This window comes from Pelodiscus sinensis, chromosome 5 (genome assembly GCF_049634645.1).
Source record: "Pelodiscus sinensis isolate JC-2024 chromosome 5, ASM4963464v1, whole genome shotgun sequence".
NCBI classification, from domain to species: domain Eukaryota; kingdom Metazoa; phylum Chordata; order Testudines; family Trionychidae; genus Pelodiscus; species Pelodiscus sinensis.
The window spans coordinates 105950943-105974079 of record NC_134715.1 but is presented as its reverse complement, the minus strand read 5'-3'; the positions used below and the strand labels follow the sequence as shown (position 1 = coordinate 105974079).

The 23137-nt window shown below is 45.5% G+C and overlaps 1 protein-coding gene and 1 long non-coding RNA gene across 14 annotated transcripts in view; one reads left to right on the top strand and one right to left on the bottom strand.

The window, feature by feature from the left end:
- Positions 1–23137, bottom strand: part of LCORL (ligand dependent nuclear receptor corepressor like) — a 164720-nt gene that overhangs the window by 74807 nt on the left and 66776 nt on the right. For 11 of the 12 annotated variants that reach the window (XM_075930673.1, XM_075930672.1, XM_006136998.4 and 8 more), the window contains one exon: positions 8863–8942. In XM_075930673.1, the coding sequence (XP_075786788.1) occupies positions 8863–8942 (80 nt within the window). Of the gene's footprint in view, positions 1–2514; positions 5036–8862; positions 8943–23137 lie in introns of those variants that run through there. The other variant, XM_006136997.4, reaches the window with a different exon arrangement.
- Positions 1370–13465, top strand: LOC142829670 (uncharacterized). Of its 2 annotated transcripts, none has more exons than XR_012904358.1 (3): positions 1370–1507; positions 3710–3835; positions 13341–13465. It is a non-coding gene; the product is annotated as an uncharacterized LOC142829670 (long non-coding RNA). The 2 variants fall into 2 exon arrangements; XR_012904359.1 differs by lacking the exon at positions 13341–13465 and adding an exon at positions 12196–12272.

Here is a 23137-nt window from a genome sequence, read left to right as displayed (position 1 = left end):
TGGGTCATTTGGAATAACCAATTCATCGGAAGCAGAGAATGAATTGTCATTGGGTGCTATATCATATTGGTAGATGGTTGGGTCATCCTTGATCTGTCCTTCCTCTAGATCCGAGCCCTTAGATGGGGAATGTGATGTATCTGAGTGCATGGAAGGTAGTGACCATTGTGCGGGTGTAGGAGGTGCAGTGGAGGTGTGTCATGGTGCCCAGTAACTATAGGGGGACTATCAGCTGTGATGAGTGTCAATGTCAATCACTGTGCCATGGAGGATATTGATAATGTGGTAGTCTATATGCCCCATAACACGCATGTGCCCTATCTGGGGAAGAGTGTTGTGAGAAGAACATGCTCCCTGTATCCCCGTGGTAGGCACTTAATTGTGATAAGGACTGTGACCATGGAAAACCCCTTGTTTGTAGTGGGGATCGTGAACAGTGTTGTGGTGAAGGCTCAGGAGGTGACAGGGTCCTAGTTTCCGTCATGTCTTTGTGGTGCTTGTATTTTGCAACCTGGGGAGTGGTGGTGGGATGCAGGCTTGTGCCCCATTGCCACACTAGTCAGTGCCTGTGGTGGCGGCATGGGTGTAGTCATGACCCCACGGAATCTAGAGTGAGTGTGGGATACTAGAGGGCAGCTGGAGCTAGCCCTGTCCATTTTCTGTGCCATAGGCGAATGTTGTGCCGTAGGTTGCCAATGTGCCGGAAAACTTGTGTGCCCACAGTGAGCTAGGTGCCCTTAATGCCAGTGGTGTCTCTGTCACCACAGGGTCCTTGGTAGGTGCCCTTTTTGTGGTAGCTGGTTTCGAGAGCTGTTTTGCATGCATCTTTGAGCCCATTATAGAGAAGGCTTATCTCCTTTGCTAATTCTAGAAGGGAGAGAGCAGGCTGGTTTCCGAGTGTGTTCTCTGAGGTGAAGGGCTTGGAGGTTTGCCCTGAGGAGAAATAGCACTTGAGCCCTTATTGCCCCCTTGATAATTATGGGGGTCTAGGGCTCTATCCATAGATTGTGTGCACACTGTGAACTCCCTTTTCTTTGAAAGCTCTTGTTGTGAGGCTACAGCAATGGACACATTTCTGAAGTATGTTTCCCCCTTCCGCTCCCCCCCCCCCAATGTATACATTCACTGTGGGCATCAGAGGCTGGAATAAATTCTTGGTATTTGCCATATCTTTTCTCTTTAGGAGAGTCTGGCATGTATCCCAGAAACTAATTGTAATTGTATAAGCAGCGCTGACTGCTCGTGGGTCATTGGTTCCTGGGGTTTTCTTTTGGGGGGGGGGGAGGGGCTTGCTGCTGCACAGCAGTAAAAGCTGGCAGCAGCAGCTTTTTTCCTCCCATTTTGTAATCTGTGTAAAGAAAAAGGAGTTCTGGACTATCTATGCTGATAAAATGGTTCTGCTTTGTCTTGCAGAGGACACCGAGGAGGAGAGAATTGAGCTCCGTCTGTGGCCGAGGGTGACAAAGAAGAAACTGAGGAGAAGCGGGAGGCACGCGCCATTTCAAAGGTGGGAGTGCCTCTTTCCACTCGTACATGCGCAGCCTGCCTGATCACTGCTCTCAAAATCTCCGATCTGTGGTGCCAGGACAAGCCTGATATCAACTGTGGAACACCCACAGGGACATCTCTTAAAGAAGAATCATTGGTGTCAAATAGAGGAGTCCCCGGTACTGAGTTTACAGAAAGTTCTGCCACCAATGTAAAGTGTGGTATCAGCAGAAGAGGGGGGAAGTAATAGACGTTGCAAGGTGTGTGGTATGTGCAGTGGTTTTATTTCAGGGGCTGGCTGCTTTTTGTGTGAGGTTGGTGCTGAGAGCTTTGGCAGTGCTGAGGTTGCTGCCTCAGGCAGAGCGCTCGCACTCAGTGCTGCTTACGGGCATTGCTTGTTATGCACTGTGGCCAGGGTTGAGGGCATTTTAGCCAGTGCTAAAGAGGAGGCTTTGCATTTTTCCTCTTTTGGAACCTTAGCTGAGGCATGCTCTTTGTATTTGGGGTCTAGGCTCCTTCCATTGCTGGCCCTACTAGTGGGCTGACCCCTTTTGTGCTGGGGAAACAGCATTTTTGTGGAGAGGATGCTTCCTCAGGGGAGAGTCAGTGTCTGAGGAAGAACAGGACCTTGTCTTTGGCTGAGTATTGTCCCAGTTCTTTGGGCTTGACCCGAGGGGAGCCGCTCTTTCCGATACTGTCCCAGATGATTTCAGTCTGGGAGGGGCAGGTTGCTCAGGGTCAGAAGCCAACAGAGACTTTTTCTCTAGCTGGAGCATTTTTAGTAATTCTATTGATTTCCTGGTATGCACGGTCAGTTTCTGACAACGACAATGTTCTGTGGGGTGCTCTTCCCCCAGAAAGCGGACACACTATTCATGTCTATCTGAGACTGAAATGGATAGCTTGCAGGCTGTACACTTTCTGAAGCCAGATATGTCCCAGACACCTGTAAAGTTTGTGCAGAGCTGCTATGTTCGCTTAACCACTTTCTAAAAAAAGAAAAAAACAAAAGACAAAGTTACTCACCTTCGTGCAGTAACGATGTTTCTCTGTGGATGCTCCACTCTTGGTGTCGAGCTCATCCTGGTGTCACTGGTCAGAGGTTTTCAGTAGCAGTTGTCAGCCAGACCGCGCATGCGCAGTCAGCATCTCGTGGCTTTTACACCTTTTATCGCGCGGTCCGGCTCCCATCAGTTCCTCTCACCATTCAGTTCTCTGCAACGAGAAAGAAACAAATTCCGAAGCGGAGAGGAGGGTGGGATATGGAGCACCCACGAGGACACATCTCGAAGAAACATCGTTACTGCACGAAGGTGAGTAACTTCATCTTCTTCTTCGAGTGGTCCCCGTGGGTGCTCCACTCTTGGTGACTGTAGAACAGTATCCAGACAGCGCACTGGACTTAATGTTTGTCCGCGATTGATAATACTGCAGAGGCTACAGCTGAGTTACTGGCTAAACGTTGCACGACTGCATAGTGTTTCATGAAGGTAGTATTGGATGACCATGTGGCTGTCTAGCAGATATCTTCCAGGGACACTCCACTACGGATGTAGCTACCACCCTCGTGGAATGAGCTCTTGGTTGTGAGAGAAGAGGTCTATTTTGGGTAGCGTGACAGGTAGTAATACACGTGCCTATGAGTTTCGCAATACGCTGGCTGGAAAGTGCACCGCCTTTGGATCATTGTGCTATTGACACTAGTAATCTGTCCATTCTGCGCCAGTCCTGAGTTCTATCGATATAGAACGAGAGTGCTCGGCGCACATCAAGGGCGTGTAATAAGGCTTCCCTCTGTGATGAGTGAGGTTTAGGATAAAAAGACGGTAATACCATGGGTTCGTTGAGATGAAACAAAGAACATACTTTTGGAATACATGTCGGATGCAAGTGTAGTGTGACCGACTCTTTAGTAAACACTGTGAACGGTGGATTTGCCATCAATGCAGCCAACTCGCTGACTCTACGTGCCGATGTAATCGCTAAGGAAGACTACCTTCATTGTTAATATTCAAAATGATATAGTTGCTAATGGCTCAAACAGAGGATACATCATGGTATCGAGTACCAAATCTAGGTTCTACGAAGGGGTAAGTGGTTTCCGTGGGGGGTGAAAGTTAGTCAGTCCTTTTAGAAACCTTTTAGTAGTTGGGTGGGAGAACATGGAGAATCTTTCTATAGGGTGATTAAAGGCACTAATCGCTGCTATACGTACTTTCAGAGATGAGATCGACAGACCGGAACCTTGCAGATGGACAACGTAATCAAGGATTCAATGGAGTGGAGCTGTTTCAGTGTTAGTCTGATTGTTGCCACACCACCGTGCATATCTAGTCCACTTCACCAGGTAAGTCTTTCGGGTAGATAATTTCCTACTGTGCAGAAGGATTGCCTTCACTGGTTCTGAACAGAGGTGCTCGTTTGTTTTGAGCCAATCAGGAACCAGGCTGTTAGGTGGAAAGTTCCTGGCTTGCGATGAAGGAAAGAACCTCGATTCTGTGATAGGTGATTTGATTGGGGGAGGGAGAGAGGGTAAGGCGGTTTCACTGACATCCTGTGGAGGAATGGATACCAGGGCTGTCTCGCCCACGCCGGGGCCAGTAATATTACCAGTGCTGATTCGGCACTGATTTTCTCTAGTGTTCTGGGAATGAGTACTGTTGGAAGGAATGCATAAAGTAGTGATCCCTCCCACCTGATTAACAGTACATCCCCTAGTGATCCCTTCCCGATTTCTGACCTGGAGCAGAAAAATTGGCATTTGCTGCTGTGTGGAGTGGCAAATAGATCTATAAGAGGTGTTCCCCATCTGCGGAAAATTTGGCAAAGGATGTCCGTTTGTATTTCCCACTCGTGATCCAGTGGGAAATGGCGACAGAGAGAGTCTGTGATTGTATTGTTGGAGCCCGGTAAGTATGACGCTGTGATGGTAATGTTGTTTTGGATGCAGAAGTTCCACAGACAGACTGCTTCCGCACACAGGGAACGTGATCTCGCTCCTTCTTGCCGGTTGGTATAATACATTGCAGCAATGTTGTCTGTCAACACCCTGAACACAGTGCCTATGATATGGATGCGAAAGTGTTTGCATGCATGAAAAATAGCTCTGAGCTCTAAGAGGTTTATGTGAAGAAGTCTTTCGGAGTCTGCACCTGCCCTGCACCTTCCTCCCATTCATGTGTGCACCCCAACCGATAAAGGAAGCGTCTGGGGTTATTTGGTAGGAACATTGCGGCTGATGGGATGGAACTCTTGCCATGAGGTTGTGAGGCTTCATCCACCATGTGAAGGACTTGCGGATGTAAGCTGGGGGCTCTACTATCTTTTGGATGCTGTGCCTTGAAGGTATATATATGTACGCTAGTCAGTGCTGGCTGGAAGCATCAAAAACGTAGCCGGGCATGAAGAAAAGAACGGTTACTTACCTGTAACTGTTGTTCTTCGAGATGTGTTGCTCATGTCCATTCGAATTAGGTCCATTTGAATTAGATGTGCGCACCGCGTCTTCCGGAGCGTTTTCCCTAGCGGTACCCGTAGCGCTGGCAGGGCGCCCCCTGGAGTGGCGCCGCCATGGCGGGGCATAAGTACCCCTGTTGGCGCTGCCGCACCTCAGTTCCTTCTTGCCGGACGCTCTGACGAAGGGGAGGTGGAGGGGGAGTCGAATGGACATGAGCAACACATCTCGAAGAACAACAGTTACAGGTAAGTAATCGTTCTTTTCTTCTTCGAGTGGTTGCTCATGTCCATTCGAATTAAGTAACTTCCAAGCCAACCCCACTTCAAGGAGGAGGGGTCGGAACACTCAGAAAGAGAAGTCCACAAAAGTTGAACAATCCAAACAAATTTATTCAACCAAGCGAACACAGAAAACTGTAGAAAGTGCAATGTGACACAGAAAAAACACACATTTATAATACAGAGCTGAGGACTCCCTGGCCTGCTGTGCCAGCACGTAGTGCGCCGTAAAGGTATGGAGCGATGACCACGTGGCCGCCTTGCAGATTTCAGTGACTGGAACCTGCTCCCCAAAAGCTACAGAGGACGCCTGCGCCCTAGTGGAATGTGCTGTAACCCGAGGCGGGACTTTCCCGACCAAGGCATAAACACTCCCTGATATACCCTGCGACCCAATTGGACAACCTCTGGGTCGATATGGGGAGCCCTTTCATCCTGTCAGCAACAGCGATAAACAATTGTGTGGATTTGCGAAAGGGTTTAGTCCTATCAATATAGAAAGCTAGTGCACGTCTAGTATCCAGGGAATGGAGCACTTGCTCCTTAGGGGAGGTGTGGGGCTTTGGAAAGAAAACAGTGAGGTAAATTTCTTGGGACAAATGGAATGGTGACACCACCTGGGGGAGAAAGGCTGGATGAGGGCGGATCCTCACATTATCGTCAGAAAACACTAGGTAGGGCGGGTTTACAGTTAACGCCCTCAACTTAACGCCGACGTAATGGCCACAATGAATGCAAACATCATAGAGAGGTGCTTCAAAGAACACGTGGCCAGCGGCTCAAAGGTGGGGGGGGGGCGACAAGTCTAGACAACACGAGGTTCCAAGCGGGGAGAAGGGGTCTAACCGAGGGATACAACTTATCCAAACCCTTAAGGAACCTTTTGACCACAGGGTCAGAAAACAGTGAAACTCCTGCCGAACCAACATGGAAGGCGGAGAGAGGTGCCACATGGACTTTGACAGAGGAGGTAGAGAGGCCACTGGACCTAAGTTCAAAAAGGTAGTCCAGAATGGACGGGACAGGTGCACAGGACGGGTGCACTCCCCTTCTGGACGCCCAAGACGAGAAGCACCGCCACTTGGCTGCGTATGACCCCCTGGTAGACGGTTTCCTACTACTTAGGAGCACCATCTGTACCTCCTGGGAACATTCCCTTTCTGGTTGGGTCAGCCACAGATAAACCAGGCCGTCAGGTGGAGAGAGCTGAGATTCGGGTGAACCATGGTCCCCCCATCCCAAGGTTGGGTCAGGAGATCCCGAGCTGGCAGGAGCGTTATAGGCTCCTTGCTGAGCATGTCCACCAGTATAGGGAACCAGAATTGTCTGGGCCACCGAGGGGCTATCAGGATGACAGTGGACCTGAAGGTCTTGACCCTGGTCAGAAACATGGGAATTAGGGGAAACGGGGGGAAAGCATAGAGGATGCCCACCGGCCACGTCACCATCATGGCATCCCCCCAGGAGTGTTCCCCCAGTCCCAACAGGGAGCAGTAACTCTGACACTTGGTATTGCATGCTGAGGCAAACAGGTCTAATAGGGGACAGCCCCACCTGCGGAAGATCTGACGAAGAGCCAAATACTTGAGAGACCACTTGTGGGCTCCGAAGGACCTGCTCAGAGCATCGGCCAGCAAGTTTTTGCACCCCGGCAGGTACTCTGCCTGTAAAACTATGTCGTGCTCTATGCCCAGGTCCCAGAGACACAGGACCTCACGACAGAGGGGAGGTGATCGGGCTCGCCCCTGCCTGTTGAGGTAAAAGACAGCCACCGTGTTGTCCAGGCAGACCAGGATAGAGCGGCGAGAGAGCTTCAACAGGAAGGTCTCACGTACTCTCCTGACTGCCCTGAGCTCCCAGACATTTATGTGCAGAGCCCGCTCTGCAGGGGACCAGAGACTCTGGGTCCTGTGACACCCCAGATGTGCTCCCCAACCCAGGTCCGAGGCATCTGTGACCAGTGTAAGCGAGGGGGGAGGTACAGTGAAGGGAACCCCGCTGCACACCACCTCCTTCTGAGTCCACCATTGTAAGGAGGCTATCACTTCCGGAGGCACTGTGAGAACCGTGTCCCAGAGACCCCTGGACTGGTTGAATACCTTTGCCAAACAGGTCTGCAGAGGCCTGAGCCTCATTCGAGCATGGCGTACCACATACGTACACGCTGCCATCTCACGTGGACGCCGGTGCACCGTGCACTGCAGAGTGCCCAGCTGGTGCTGGCTGTAAAGCCGCCTCCATGAGGAGAAGTTTTAGACAAGAGTCTCTCTCCTTCTTAGTGCGTGGCTTAAAAGACTTGCAGATCTTACAGGCGTCTGTAAGATGGCCCTCACCCAGATACTTCAGACAACTGTTGTGAGGGTCTCCTTTGGGCATGAACTTTGCGCAGACAGCACACGCCTTAAAGCCTTGCGGCCCTGGCATTCCTCACCCCCTGAAGGGGGAGAAGGAAAAACAAAGAGACACTAACTATCTAACTAATTGAACTATTCAGAACTATCTACAATGCTAAGAGAAACGGGAACCATTAACTGATCTGAGAGAGAGACACGCTTCAACGACCGTCACGGGCAGCAAGAAGGAACTGAGGTGGGACAGCGCCGGCAGGGGTACTTATGCCCCACCACGGCGGCGCCACTCCAGGGGGCGCCCTGCCAGCGTTACGAGTACTGCTAGGGAAAACGCTCCGGAAGACGTGGTGCACGTGGTGCGCACGTAATTCAAATGGACCTAATTCGAATGGACATGAGCAACCACTCGAAGAAGAACTACAAAAGTGGTAGCAGCCAGATGGCCCATCAATTTCATGCAAGTGCGTACTGACACCGTGGGAGTATCTACTTTGAAATATATTTAGGCACGTTTTAAAAAGCAGGATTGCTATTTTGGGATACTTCCGGTCTAGATGTAGCCTCAGAACGCTTTAAGGAAAACCAATGGTAGAGTACATTGTCTAATTGCTGTAATTTGCACAAACCAAAACTGGAACCCTTTTCAGTTACTTTGCTTGTCTCAGCACTTGACATGAATTTCATCAACTCTGCCTTCTGCACCTTATCATCATACTTCATCATTGAGTCAATGCTGAACTCTTAAATCAACTGGTTCCTGTTTACTCCTCTTTGAAGTCATCTAATTAGGTCCAATTTCTGGGTTATAGGCAACAGAACACATTTTCTTTTCTGTCCTTTGTTTGTTGATATAAGTTGCAGGATGGGTTAGATAATACAGTATCCAATAGTGGTACTGCATTATACTCAGAAGCACAAAATGTACCAATTTTGCTGCTGCAAGTTTACAAACTTAACTTGTGCAAGCACCGGAAAATGTTGAAAAATTATGCTGGATGGCTATCAGAGTTTTTCCAGTTAACTGAAGGAGGAATTGTATTGCCATCTATGATAAATGCCAGTTAACCAAGTCTTCTGGATATTAAAAAGTGCCAGAAAACAAAAAAGTTTGTACTGTATGTGAGGGACACACTAAAAAGATTTCTGTTATAGAGCCAACTTAACATTCCTCTCTGGCCAAAAGAAACAATGTGAATACATATAGAAAATGTCATTCTTGAAACTCTATTTTTAGACCCAATATATGAAAAAGATCAGTTTCAACCATTTATATCACATTCATACTTACACTGACTGTTTCTTTGTGTAAGTTACAAAAGGAACATTTTTCATCCATAGACCAGTCAGTCAGTTCTTCTGGCTCACAGTCTTAAAAGAAAAACAATTAAAATGTTTTATTTAAAAATGAGCAAGTATAGATGCTTTAAAAGGGAACAAATCATGATTAAATACAAAGTTAAATTTTTTAGTCTTCTATGTATTTATTAGTATAAATTTTGTTGGTAGTATTCTACCTGCCAGATCAGAAGGCTTTCTATATACAAAACAGAATTTTTCAACCCGGCTCAGGATATCTGGCTCATGCTCAAAGTTAATAATGAAGTTTGGGGGTATTCTTTAAATGAAAAGTAAAAACCCAGTGTCTACACTGGTTATCTCTTGTCGTTAACCAAGTCAAATTTAAAGTACTTATTATGCTTTTCAGAAGCAACAAATTAACCTGAGAGCTCTGATTAATGTTCTTTCTTTCAACAAAAAATACAAATGTTAAAGAAACTCACAGGCTACTAATTAGGGTACAGCAACTGATATTTAGCCATGCATGTGTACTACTACTATACAATAATTAATTTTCTACTGGCACAGTATACAAATCTATATTCTACTTAAGCACTGGATTAATATTAATATTCCTAAACACAATATACCAAATATCAACACAGTAATTCTTTGAAGCATCTCATCCTATTTCAATGAATATTTACAATAGGGATGTTAATGGCTACTCAGCTAGCTGTTTAACTGAAACACCTCCCCCTATCAGCTACATGTTCTGCTTTTAAAACTTGGACCGGCAGGCTGGCTCAGTCTGATAACTCCTACTGGCAGGCTCAATGAAGAACATGGGAAGCTCGGGCCCAACGCTGACAGGGGTTGCTGTTCACCTGTGGGAGCCGGTCTACACGGGGAGCCTGTTTTTAAACTGGCTTCCTTCCACCTGCTACCCCACACTGCTGCATCTGCTGCCTGCTTTGTAACATCTCTGATATATAATATATAACCATTCTCTTCCTTCCATGGGTAAATACCAAAACAGAGATGCTATGTGTCAAAGTCTTGAATTTGCTCGCTAAATGATTCAGGAAGATTAAAATAGCAGATAAAAGAATTATTTTCTTCATGTGAACGTAATAGTTATGAAAAGTTGCCAGACTCACAAATCCAGAGACTTAATTCATCTATAAACAAACCAGATACAGCACTCTGAACATTTGTGTAAACTTCCCAACTGCACACTTTACATATATCCTGACTCTAATCAAGACAACATCTAGAAGATGGGAGGACAATTCATTTAATTACATCTTTGTTATGACATAGGGAGACACACATTTAGTGTCAACCGCAGTGGTGATTTCTGTACCATTTATACCAATCCTTTGGAAAATGGACTAAGATAAAATATCTTACAGGCCACTGACTATCAGAGGGCAGCAAATTTCAATCATTACCTTAGCAGAATGTATATAAGCAACTTTAAGATGCAAGATCTATACCCAATTACTAAGTCCTTGAAACATCTAATTTTCCCCAAAATGTACTTTCTTGAAAAGCAGCAACAGAAAACAGCAGTTATAAGAAGCTGAGGAGCTAGAGGTAAAATAAATATTCTTGCCAAAGGATCACTGTTGTCCATGTGAGAAAATATATAGGGAAAAAAAAGGCAAAAATAAATAAATACAATTTTAAAAAATGATCTGATTGATATATTCATTAAGGTTAAGAATTCTTACCTAAGTGGAACATTTACTAATAAAATATAGCATGTAGTTGTGTCACATTAATACATGCCTAGTGTAACTTAGAGCATTATGTTAACACATTCTGCATGAATTAAGCTCACATAATTTACTATTTTATTGCATAATTAGACACTCATACACATTTGACTTAAACATGCCCAATGGGCTTAAATTGCAGCAAGGAAGGCTTAGGAGAGATATTGGAAAAAACTTCCTGCCAGGGTAGTTAAACACTGGAATAAATTGCCAAGAGAGGTTGTGGAATCTTGAGCACTTGAGATTTTTAGAGTAAGGATGTTAAAATGTGGTTCATTGATTAGTCAATGGAATTTCCATTGACTAGTCGATGGGCACTTCCGCATTTCTCCTTTGAAATGTACAAGAGCCCACTGCTGGGGTTCTTGTACATTTCAAAGGCGGAATGCGGAACTCTGTGTACAGCCCGGGGCCAGCAGGAAGTCCCGCTGACTCTGGGCTGCACGTGACGTGTCTGCTTTGAAGTGCATACAAGTCCCCAGTGGAGGCTCCTATGTGTTTCAAAGCCATGGAGCCTAGGGTCAGCGGGGGGATTCGCAGTACCCAACTGACCCTGGGCCCCACAGCAGCTGTCTCTTTAAAACGTCGCCTCTGCACATTTCAAAGGGGCAGGCTCCTGCACAGCTGATCCATGGATCAGCTGTGCAGCAGCTGCCTTGGAGTTTCAAAGGGGCAGTGCTGCTGTGCAGCACTGCCACTTTGAATTACCCCTCCCCCCCTTTTGCTGCCTCTATCTTCTAAAAGCAGCAAGGGGGGAGTGTGTGATATCGACTAGTCAAAAGACTATGCAAATGCTTATCAAATAGTCGACTAGTCTTTAACAATCCTAATTTAGAGCTGGCTGGGTAGACATCTATCAAGGATAATCTAGATGGTGATTGGTCCTGCTGTGAGGATGATCTCTCCAGGTCCCTTCCAGTTCTAGCATTCTATGATTTTATTTATTTATTTATTTTTGTTGCACTCCAACCTCAGGTTTTAAAGCCTTGTTTACTCTAGGAAAAAACTGTTATTGATAGTGAGTTTAGCTGGATCTGTAATTAAAACTCTTATATTTTAAGAGCAAACAGGAACATGCTCTGTTTGGCATAAATTCCAAAACTGTAATTAAAATCTCCTGAGTGAGTGCTAAAACAGTTTTAACACAGTTCAACCTTGTGTGCAATTTGAACAAAAAGAGTTTTCAATACAGATTCAGTTAAACTTACTATTGACAATAAGTGCTAGCAACAGTTGGATTTAATAGTGTAGACAAGTCCAGACAGTTTCTGCAGAAGTCTAAATTCTCAGATGATATCTTGCAGCACACATTAACACAATAATAATGGTTTGCATACTGGAGAAGTATCTAGTGGCCAGGACAAATACAAGTTAAACGTCACCCCATATTCCAAATGCATGGTTTTTAAATATCAATGTACCAAGTGAATTCTGCCACCTTCCACTGAAGCAAAAGGGTTCATCTAACACCTTCAGTACTGAACAATTTCTGAGACTTATATTTCACATAACTATACTAGTTTTTGAAATCTATACACATTTATGTAACTAATTATTCACAGATACTGGTTAAACCTATCTAGTCCAGCACCCTTGGGATCTGATCGGTGCTGAACCAGAGCATTTGCTGGACCACCAGAGGTAAATATTGTCTAGCAGCATTACCAACACTTACACTGCTGGCTTTTGGAAGACATTTAGAGGTAAATTAGAGCTCAATAAAAGCACAGAACCAGGACAGGTGTCTGTAAACAAACTTTATGGGATCGCAGGAAACTTGGCCACAACCAGGATAAGTGAACATCCACCTAACTAAAATCATGCCGGACCACAGATGTTGCTGGAACAGTCAGAATTAAAGTGAGAAGTTCAGCCTGAACATTAGTTTTCTATTCATTTAAAAAAAGCCAGGATCTAGAAGAAAAAGGGAGAAAAGAAATGCATTCCAGACCAGAGGATCTCAAGAGTATGTCCTACATTCAGCAGCTTCTCATATAAGTTAGGGGATTATTAGCTAGGGTCACTTAGGACCCTTTTGGGTTTCGCATGTTAAAAACAACACCTAGATGAAGTTTTAAGAAGTCTGTGCTAGCTAGTGTAAATTATGGAAAAACAGGTTTAATGTTTAATTTCCCATGAGAAACACTATTTAATTGATAAAGAAAATAGGTCATTTAATGAATATCAACATGACTAATGCAACTAGCACCACTTGTATTTTTTCTTTATTTTGTTCAGTTTGTTTTATTCTGTCCTACAGTACCAATACACAAGAGAATTTTATACTAATATTGTGCTCTATTTTTTTATTTATAGTATAGTATTTATAGTAACATTATCGGGGTGGAGGGAGAAAAATATAAGTTTTGATAGTTGAAGTTTTTGGAGCCAGGAAGGAACAGCAGGTGGAATGATTTGGAATAAGCATGAGGTAATCAGCTCATGTTTTTAAATCTTTCTTTGAAACCATAAAAAAGATTTGGTTCAGTTTTGCATGAAAGCTTGGATTCCAGAGCTCAGATTTGCATCAGGGGTTGAATTCTGTATAAAATTCCTCTATCTTGGGAAACTGGCATAAGTGCTCTCAAGTGCACCTTCCAAAGTTCTTTTTGGGGCCTCTTGAGTATCGGTGTGATTGCAATAATGAGGCTGAGGTAGATGGGCATTGCTGCTGCCACTTAAAATCCCTGCTTGCTTTCTTGTACAGGTCCTGAATCTGCAGTGGAGCCAAGAAGTGGGCCAGGTGCAAGGGGCTGAAATGCTTCCTTAAAGGAACTGGAGAACAGAATTTCAGGCTACGTCTAGACTACAGGGTTTTTTCAAAAAAGTGGCCTTTAAAAAAAACAAAAAAAAAACACTTCACCTGCATCTAGACTGTCACTGCGTTCTTTTGAAATTAAATTGAAAGAACTTGTCAGCTTTTTCAACAGCGATAAACCTCATTTTACAAGAACGCATTTTTTTGAGGTGTTCTTGATCACAAACAGGACTTTCAAAAGAGAGCATCCAGATTGTCTGGGTGCTATTTCAAAAAAGCAGATCACTTTTTTGAAAAAGTAGTGGCTGTCTAGACGATCTCTTTCGAAAGAAGCTTTTTTGAAAGATTCTTTCGAAAAAGCTTCTTTCGAAACAAGCGTGTAGTCTAGACATACTCCCATGGATCTGACGATAGAGCTGATGTCCTTCAGACCATATCTGTTGGTTCTGAGAAGAGAGTAACTCTATAATGGGACGCCTTGGATAGACTGTTAAACCACATAGTTTTTTCTTTTCTGCCTTCTGATATGGGAGAGAGAGAAAATAGGGTCTACCACAGAGATCTTACTGGACACAACAGCCTTATTAATGGGTAGGCTGCTTTAGACGGGGCTATTGCAGCAAAAGTGTCAATAAAGCTATGGGAAGACTCCTTAAGCACCTCAACTATCCTGCTAAGCAACTATCCTGTTTAGAATTCCTATGGTCTTTAATCTCATCTTGTAGCAGTGAGCTACTCATGTCCGAGATTGTTTCATCTGGGGGAGAAGGAAGAGACCTGGGCTAAAGGGAGAGCTTCCTTCTCATCTTCTGCCCTGGTTATGCCACCCAAACTCACATCTAGGCTTGGCACCATTTGGAGAAGTAACTGGACCCTTCTCTTGGATATGACTGAATATAACCAGTAGGAGCAAGGGAAATACCTACACACTCCACAATGGCCACCAGACCTACATCAGCAACTGTCCACCAGGCCAGTTACTGGTGTGATAGTCTCACCCTGAGGTCCTGAGGGATGTACAATGGGTAGCAGGAATGGTTCTTGAACTGCATGTAGGACTGCTCTTCCAACACTGAAAAACAGATCTCCTTAGCTAACCATGGAGGACAGTACCCTTTCCTTCTGCTGGTCAGTGCCTAGGGACCAGTGCTGGATCAGGAAAAAGCTCATACATATAAGAATGCAAGAACGGCACTACTGTGTCAGACCAAAGGTCCATCTAATCCAGTATCTGTCTTCTGACAGGGCCCAATGCCAGATTTGACATTGCTGTCATACATGAGCTTCTCCCAGACACTTCAGATAACTGGAGTATTAGGTTGTTAACCAGAATACAATTGCCATAGGAGGCACAAAGTTTGAAGCCTGGAGTGGGGCAAACCCATCCCAAGGATGAATGGAACCCCTATAATGTCAAGAGAGGGGTGCTAGCTATCTCAACAAAGACCCATAAACTAAGCTAAAGATAAAACCACTAAACGAAGCCTTACTGAAGCAAGAGGAGTTGTTCCAGCAACCATCACAGGTGGTAAGAAGGAACAGAGGGTGCAAGGTCAGCAGTATCCCTTAAAGTGCTGCACTAGAGAATGCTACAGCTGGCCTGACACGTACCACTAAGGGAAAAATCTCCGATGACAAGACATGTGGAGTGCACACACCTAACATGGAAAGGACACAAGCATTTAAAAAAGTATTTCTCACGTCTTGCTTATAACACTCCTTCTAATACAGCTCAAAATGAGGTTACAAAATTACATTATGACTCACTAGAAACCCAGATCCTTTCCTGTAGTACTCAACTATGCAATCAGTTCCCATTCTGTATTTGTGCAATTGATTATGTTTCCCTAGATGTAGTATTTTGTATTTGTCCTTACTGAATTTTGTTGTATTTCACTCAGACTACTTCTCCAATTTGTCAAGATCGTTCTGAATTCTAATACTGTCCTCCAAAGCACCTGCAACCTCTCCTCAGTTGGTGTTGCCTGCAAACTTAATCTTTGTAAGTGTACTCTCTGTATCAATATCCAAATTATATATGAAACTAGTAAATAGAACCAGAATTAGGCCAAATCCCTGGAGGACCCCACTCCATATGCCCTTTCATCCCAATTGTGAATCACTGATAACTACTCAGTGTATGGTTTTCCAGGTAGTTGGTACCCCTGTTATAGTAGAATCACTTCGACAATATTTCTTTAGCTTGTCTATAAGAAGTTAATGTACGACTGTATCAAAAGCCTTAAAATAAAGTCAAATAATCACACAACTGTTTCCCATAATCCACAAGACTTGTTATCCTACCAAAGAGGATATTAGGATACTAAGGTAAGCTCGGAGATAGTTTGTCAACTGGATGTGTGTGCGCACAACATGCACGTGTCATCACAAATGTTTCCTTTAGCTCAGGTCCCAAGGGTGCTGGACCAGGGAGCTCCAACCTGTAGAATAACTGTCATGCAATCCAAGACAGGAGTTAGGGGATGCTGTTAGTGCCTTACATGCACAATTTCAGATTAATGCTAGACAATTTAGATCATTGTCTTCCAGGCTAACAGGGTTTTAAATCTGAGTGCAATATTCTGTGGATATTTTCTTCAGGCATAGAATTAAGTAGAAATGCTTTTCCCTCGCTCCATAGATATTTTTTTCGGATTTGACCAACCATTTCGCAATAAATGTCAACATGAATTCTTTAATTCTTCCTTGATAGTCTATCCTCCTATTTACTTGTGGCATTTTGTATTTGACTTGTAAGTTTAAATCTGCCTAGAATATATAAATGAAGCACTTCAATTATTTTTTTATTTACGTTATGGTAAACAAAAGTCCATGATGATAGTATAAAAGAGGCTTCCCATTTCATCAAGATAAACTGTTTGAACTGCTTTTATGGCACAATCATCACTGATCTTTAACATTTTTGAGTGTTGAAAGAACAAAATGTGATCGTGAGGACTTGCAGGAAAGCCTAGAATAGGAAGTTTAAATCTTCATCCTCATAGTTATATTTTGATGAACATAATGGCATCAAAACTCTCTCTCACAGTTCTAAAGATGGGGCTCTTGTGTATTTCAAAGACTGAAGTGCTGCATGGAGCCCCAGGGCCAGCAGAGAATTCTGCAGAGGGAATTCACCTGTAGGGCAAAAATGCCATCATGTAAGTGATCTCGGGGGGGGGGGGGGGGGGGGACGGACAGTTTGAATGGAGATATAAAGGAGGTATCTTCATCAACTCAATTTCATTCCCCTTCCCCCCCCCCACCCCAAAGCAGGGTCATCCTTAAGATTTCTGGTGCCTGAGTACCTGCATCCTCCATTCCCTGCAAGGGAGGGGGCAGCCACTCCATGGTGAGGAACTGTGCTCAGGGCTGTGGAGGGACAGAGCTGGAGGGATGAGGAGAAGGAGTGTAGGGAAGCTGGTGAGGGAGCAGGCAGACTTAGTGGCACAGCTGGCTGGAGCTGTGGGCTAGGAGGCAGAGCAGATAAAGGTTGTGGGGGAAAAATGGGGAAGTCTTCCCAAGATTAACAGGACTGCTCTGAAGAATACTGAAGCCATGAACTCCAATAAGTCCAATGGAGAGAGGCTGATCTCAGTAGTGACGGATGGCAGAACAAGGAGCAATGGTCTCAAGTTACAGTGGGGGAGATCTAGGTTGGATATTAGGAAAAACTATTTTACTAGGAGGGTGGTGAAGTACTGAAATGGGTCACCTAGGGAGGTGGTGGAATCGCCATCCCTAAAGGTTTTTAAGTCTCATCTTTACAAAGCCTTGGCTGGAATGATTTAGTTGGGCTTGGTTCTGCTTTGGGCAGAGGGCTGGACTCTATGACCTCCTGAGGTCTCTTCCAGATCTAGGATTCTATGGTTCAATCCAGCTGATCCTGTGCACAAGGAACCAGATGCAAGTTTTGCTTTTTCTACAAAGTGGGTAACTGCCACGTGTCATCAGAACCCTTCAGTAGTTGTGCTTTTTGAACAGGAGTGGCAGGCCATGGTGAATGTCCATTTCCTCAGAACTGAAGGAATCTAAGAGCTTCCCAAATGGTAGAGCGCAGCAAAGCACACAGAGACTTCAGTGTCTCCAAGTCAAATAGCTTGCGGGGGACTAGGAACATTTCTGAGTACACTCGGCATCAGTGGTAAACAGTTTGTTGAGGGGGACCAGAAGCAGTAAAAGCAACTATGTTCAAATGGACAGTTCATGGGCTGCCAGAAGAGTTAAAGGCAGGATATGAGGTTCTGGGAAAGGTATCAATGGATCTGGTGAATGGTGCTGCCATTTATCGTTCTTGTGAGCCTTGAGCCAAGTAGTTCCTCCATGGCTAGAATTCATGGATGCCTGGTGCAATGTCATTCTTGAACTTGGAGGAAGACTTATTGCTATGCTTCTGTGCATGCTTCCATGACTCATGGATAGGCCCTGGCACAGGGTCCAGAGAACTGGTATTGAGCCAGATGGAGGTTCCACTATAGGAACAGCACACAGACTATGTCTACACTGCATCTTTTGAGAGCATCCATTATTTCAAAATATAAGAGGCTTGCTATTCCAACATCCCTATAAACCTCATTCCACAAGGAGTAAGGGACATTTCAGAATAGTGATTTATTTTTAAATAAGTACTGCGTAGACAGCACCAAATTTTGAAAAACTATTTCAAAATTGACTCAAAATAAGCTACACAATTTGCATGGCTCAAATTGTGTGGCTTATTCTAAAATACGGGTGCAGTGTAGACGCACCCATAGGTTGCTCGGGCCAATGTACTGGGGGAGAGGGAGAGGAGAGGTGCAGCCACATTCCAATATCAGTCCCACGTACACCTCCAATCAGTGCTTTTAAAGTGAAGAGCTTGGTTTTCCTGCACACAAGCAGGGAAGAAGCAGCAGATATTGTAGCTGGACAGAATGTAGGATTCCTCCAAAACAGAACTCACAGAATTGATGCTATCTCTGATGGAAAATAAGCCAGGACAGGAAGCACAGATTTTTGAATCCCAGAATAATCCACTACCCAAATTAAGGTAATTGGAGAGAGGAAGACTAGCTGACAGGGAAATATCTAAAGTGTCATCCCATATTCATAACACTACCAACTACAGGTTGAACCACCTTAGTATGGCTTGCTTGGGAATGGACCAGTCCCGAACCAGGGAGTTTGCCAGACTACAAGAGGTCAATGCTAGCCCATCTGCTGCCAGCTACTAGTCCTAGCTCTGCTCTAGGGATGTTGGCATATAGTTGTAATTAAATTGATAAGCCTGGGCAGAGAGGGAGAGGGGTCAGAGGCAGGAGCAGCTCCCCATGCAAGCTGATTTCCACAGAGCCACCTACCCCCCCTTGCTGCCTCTCCACAGCCGACTCCCCACAAGCACCAGCTCCGCAGAGCCACCTGCCCACCCAACCTCACTCACACTGCTGCCTTTGTATCAGAGACAGTAAGTAGCAGGGGATGGGGGATAGGAAGTAGAGGCTGCTCTGGCATCCCATATGTCCAAAGGGAGTTTGTGTCCCCTGTGAATAGGGATTGTTGCTGCCTCTGCATCAGCAGGGCAGCAGACAGGAGCCAGTCTACACAGAGATGATTTTTAAACCAGTTTTTGATATAGAGGCAGCAGCATAGGGTGGCAGGGGACTCCCCAGGAGCAGGGCTGGGAGACAGAAGCATTTTAGTAACCACGAAACTGCTAAAAATTGTTGCAGTGACATGATTACTAAAATAACCAATAACTAACATCCCTAACTCTGCTCAACCCACTGCACCCCCACTTTCGGTCCCTAGCTCTTGCTGCCAGCCCCAGCTGTCAGCCTCTGCTCCAAATTCCCAGACTCTGGCTACTAGCCCCTCTCCTGCCTCCCCGCTCCCAGCCAAGCTCTCTGGTCTGGCAACATCCCTAATCCTGCTGTACCAGTTTTTCCCCTATGAGTGTTTCAACCCTGAACCACCCACAGGGTCCTGATGATGCAGACCACAGATATTGTCCCAAAGAGTCACAGAGTAAAAAGGTTCAACCTGTACTATGAAACTAGAAATCACCTATACAAAACAACTATGAATGAGGATAGAATCAATTTTTATAAAATCTGTTGAAAATGCATCACAAAGAAGGAGGCAGCAACAGAAGCTCTGACTCAGACCATAAGGCAGTGAGAAAGAAACCATGGTTACCTTTCATAACTGTTCTTTGAGATGTGTTGCTCATGTCCATTCCAATTTAGGCATGTGCACGCTGTGTGCACAGCTGCTAAGAAGATTTTCCCTAGCTGGATACCGTAGGTCAGCAAAGGTGACACCCAAAGTGGGGCCAGTATGGTTGGGGATATAACACACTGCCCACTGCCTCAGTTCCATCTTGCCAGAAGTAACTCCAACAGAGGTAGGAGGGGTTTGGAATGGACATGAGCAACACATCTCCAAGAACACCAGTTAGGAAAGATAACCATCTTTTCTTCAAGTGATTGCTCATGTGCATTCCAATGTAGGTGACGGCCAAGCAGCTATCTGGTGGAGAGGTAAGAGATTATCGATCTGCAGTACGGTGCTTTCAAATGCAGCAACCTCTCTAGCATGACACTGGATGGCATAGTGGGTTGTAAACATGTGCACTGAGGACCACGTGGCTGCTCAATAAATGTCTTGGATGGGTACATGTGCCAGAAAGGCTGTTGACAAGGCCTGTGCCCAAGTCGAATGGACATACAGCTGAGGGGCTGGCACCTTCACTAATTCGTAACAAGTACGAACACAGCCCATGATCCAGAAGGATATCCTCTGGACAGTAACGGGCAGCCCCTTCATCCTTTCTGCTATTGTAACAAACCGATCTGACCTTCTGAATGGCTTAGTACGTTCCAGATAAAAGCTAAGGCATGCCTGCCATCCAAGGAATGTAGGGACCTGTTTCAGGGGATATAGTGGGGCTTAGGATGGTTAGGATGAAACACAGGCAGAAAAATGTCCTGTGATACATGGAACTGGGAAACCACTTTCAGGAGGAATGAGGGCTGGGGTTTCAACTGAACGTTATCTTTAAAGAAAACAGTATAAGGAGGTTGCACCACACATTAATGCTTTTAGTTTGGAAACCCATCCGGCCAAAGTCATGGCCACCCAAAATACAACTTTCATTGATAAATATACTAAAGAACAAGTAGCTAGTTAACAACTCGAACAGAGGAGCCATTAACTTTGACAAAATGAGATTTAAATCCTATTGGGGTACTGGTCCCTCACCCGAGGGTAAAGTCTATCCAGGCTCTTAAGGAACCTGCTTACCAAGCAATCTACAAATATCAAATGATGCCCACAACCTGAGGTGGAACACCCACATTGCGGCACCTTAATGGACGATGTGGCCAACCCCTGTTGTTTTAGCCCCATAAAGTACTTTTAAAAAAAAAACAAAAAACACCACCACACCACACCAACCCGGAACTAAAACATACAATGGCTGGGTGCCCGTCTGTAAAGCCCACAAACTAAACCTCTTCCACTTGGAAGCATACGTAGCCCACATGGAAGGCTTCCTACCACCTAACAACATTTCCTTGACTCCCTCAAAGCATTGCTTCTCCAGAGTGCTCAACCTTGGAACCACCTGGCCATGGAGGGTGGGGTGCAGAAACATGTACAAGTCTGGGAATAAGGAAAAGAGGATTGGGGGCACTACAGAGAGCTGGAGTCTCATGTACCAATGTTGCCTGGGCCAGACCGGAGCTATCAAAATGAGGTCTGCATGGTCATCGCAGACCTTGCTCAGCACCTTGGGGATCAAGGGGAAGGGGGGAAATGCATACAAAAGGCCCTTTCCCCTAATTTGGAAGGCACGGTCCAAAGACCCCTTGCTGCTGCCCAGGTAAGAACAGAAGACCCTGCATTTCCAGTTCCCCTTTGTAGCAAAGAGGTCCAGACAGGGATGACCCCACATCTGGAAAGGGCCTGCACAACCTTTAAAGAAAACACCTCCCACTTGAGGGACCACTCGTACATTTGAAACAAGCAGCTGAGGTTGTCCACCAACGAATTCTGAGAACCTGGCAAGTACGAGGCCAGTAAATGCATCTTGTTGCACATGCACAATTCCCACAGCAACATCACCTCCTTGCACAGGGGAATAGAGTGAGCACCACTCTGTCTGTTGATATAAAACATCTCTGTGATGTCTCAGTTCATATGGACAACAATTCCCCTTTATTTCACCCAAAAAGGCCAGACAAACCAACTGGACGGTCTTGAGCTCCTTTACATTGATGTGCATCACACATTCTGCTCAAGACCAGACACCCTGAGTCTTGAGTCCACCCAGATGCACTGTCCATTCCAAGTCTGAGACGTCTGTAACCAAAGCCAGTGAGGGCTATGGGGTGTGAAACAGAACCCCTTGGACACACATGGAGAGGGTCCAGCCACCAATTAAGAACCTCTATCACTGACAATGGAATAGTTACTCTGCTCAGATGGTGGCGAGATGGCTTGTACACGCTGACCAACCATATCTGTAGGGGGCAGAGCTGAAGCAAATAGCCCGAACCCGGCTCTTCCGGGTTACAATCTACTAGCCACAAGCGAGTAGATTGTATTATTTGTCGAGCCCTGCTTATCAGATAGTCAACTAGTTTCTTACATCCCTATACTGTACTCCTACGGTGGGGTCTCGACCTAGGGACGCTGAAGGAGTGCCTCTGGTAACTGAAGCAACAGAGACTGACCTAGAACCCCCAGCTTGTATCTGGAGGCAGAACTAAGGAGTTCAAAATGGCCACTGAGGCGGGGCCTGCCACTGAATAGGGGCCTGCCACTGAGGAGACATTGCAGTGTTAACTCCTGCCTCCTCTTCAGAGAGACTTGTGCCAAGCAGTGCCTCCACATGGAAGGTGGACCTCCAGTTCTGACTCCGATGTGGAATGCAGGGACCACTGGGGAGCAGTAGCACACTACACTTGAAAGCTTCTGCACCAGTATAAGGTCACCGATGTAGGAGGAAGTTGTTAATCAATAACACATGTACACCATTTTGTGAAAGTCCAAACAAAATGGACTATCTTGGCCACCCTTCTCCCTCCTCCCCTCACAGCATTTCCACGTTTTAACATATTGTCAGGAAAAATAGGCAGACAAGTGACCTAGGTGCTGCCCAGCAACAGCAGCTAATTTAACAGCTGCCTCTTGAGTTCCAAGGGGCTGCCCTTCTGAGTGGCAAAGTCCAGAGCTGCTCAGAGGGTACGCCAGCACCATACAGATAGGTTTTGGCTGTGAGAGGGTGAACTTTCCTGCACACATGGGGTGTGCTACCATCTGCCACCCCTCATCAACAAGGACATACACACACCCACAGTGGAGGGGAGTGGGCCAACCGTCACTGAGCAGGGGTGACATAGCCTGATTACTCTCACCTGAGATACCCTCTGGAGACAGATTCCGGAGCAGTCCTACCACTGTGAGGGTCCACAAGCTGCAGGATGTGGTAGTGGTTTCTTAATCCTTCATTTCCTTACCTGGATCCCGTCTTGGGGGAAGGGAACTCACCCAAGTCACAGTCATGCACCACCCTTGTGTCAGTTACCTTTTATTTGTGGGAATCCTGGTTACAATTACGTTCTTTACCTTGTTTGAACTGTTAAATTGATGCCCCATTTGTTAGCACCTAGATTGTAGTCAGTTTTATTTTTTCTAAGGGGCTAAGACAAACCCCGATGACATTCCTTTGACGTAGGGAGACGTTTCTTTAGGCCAGTTCTCTT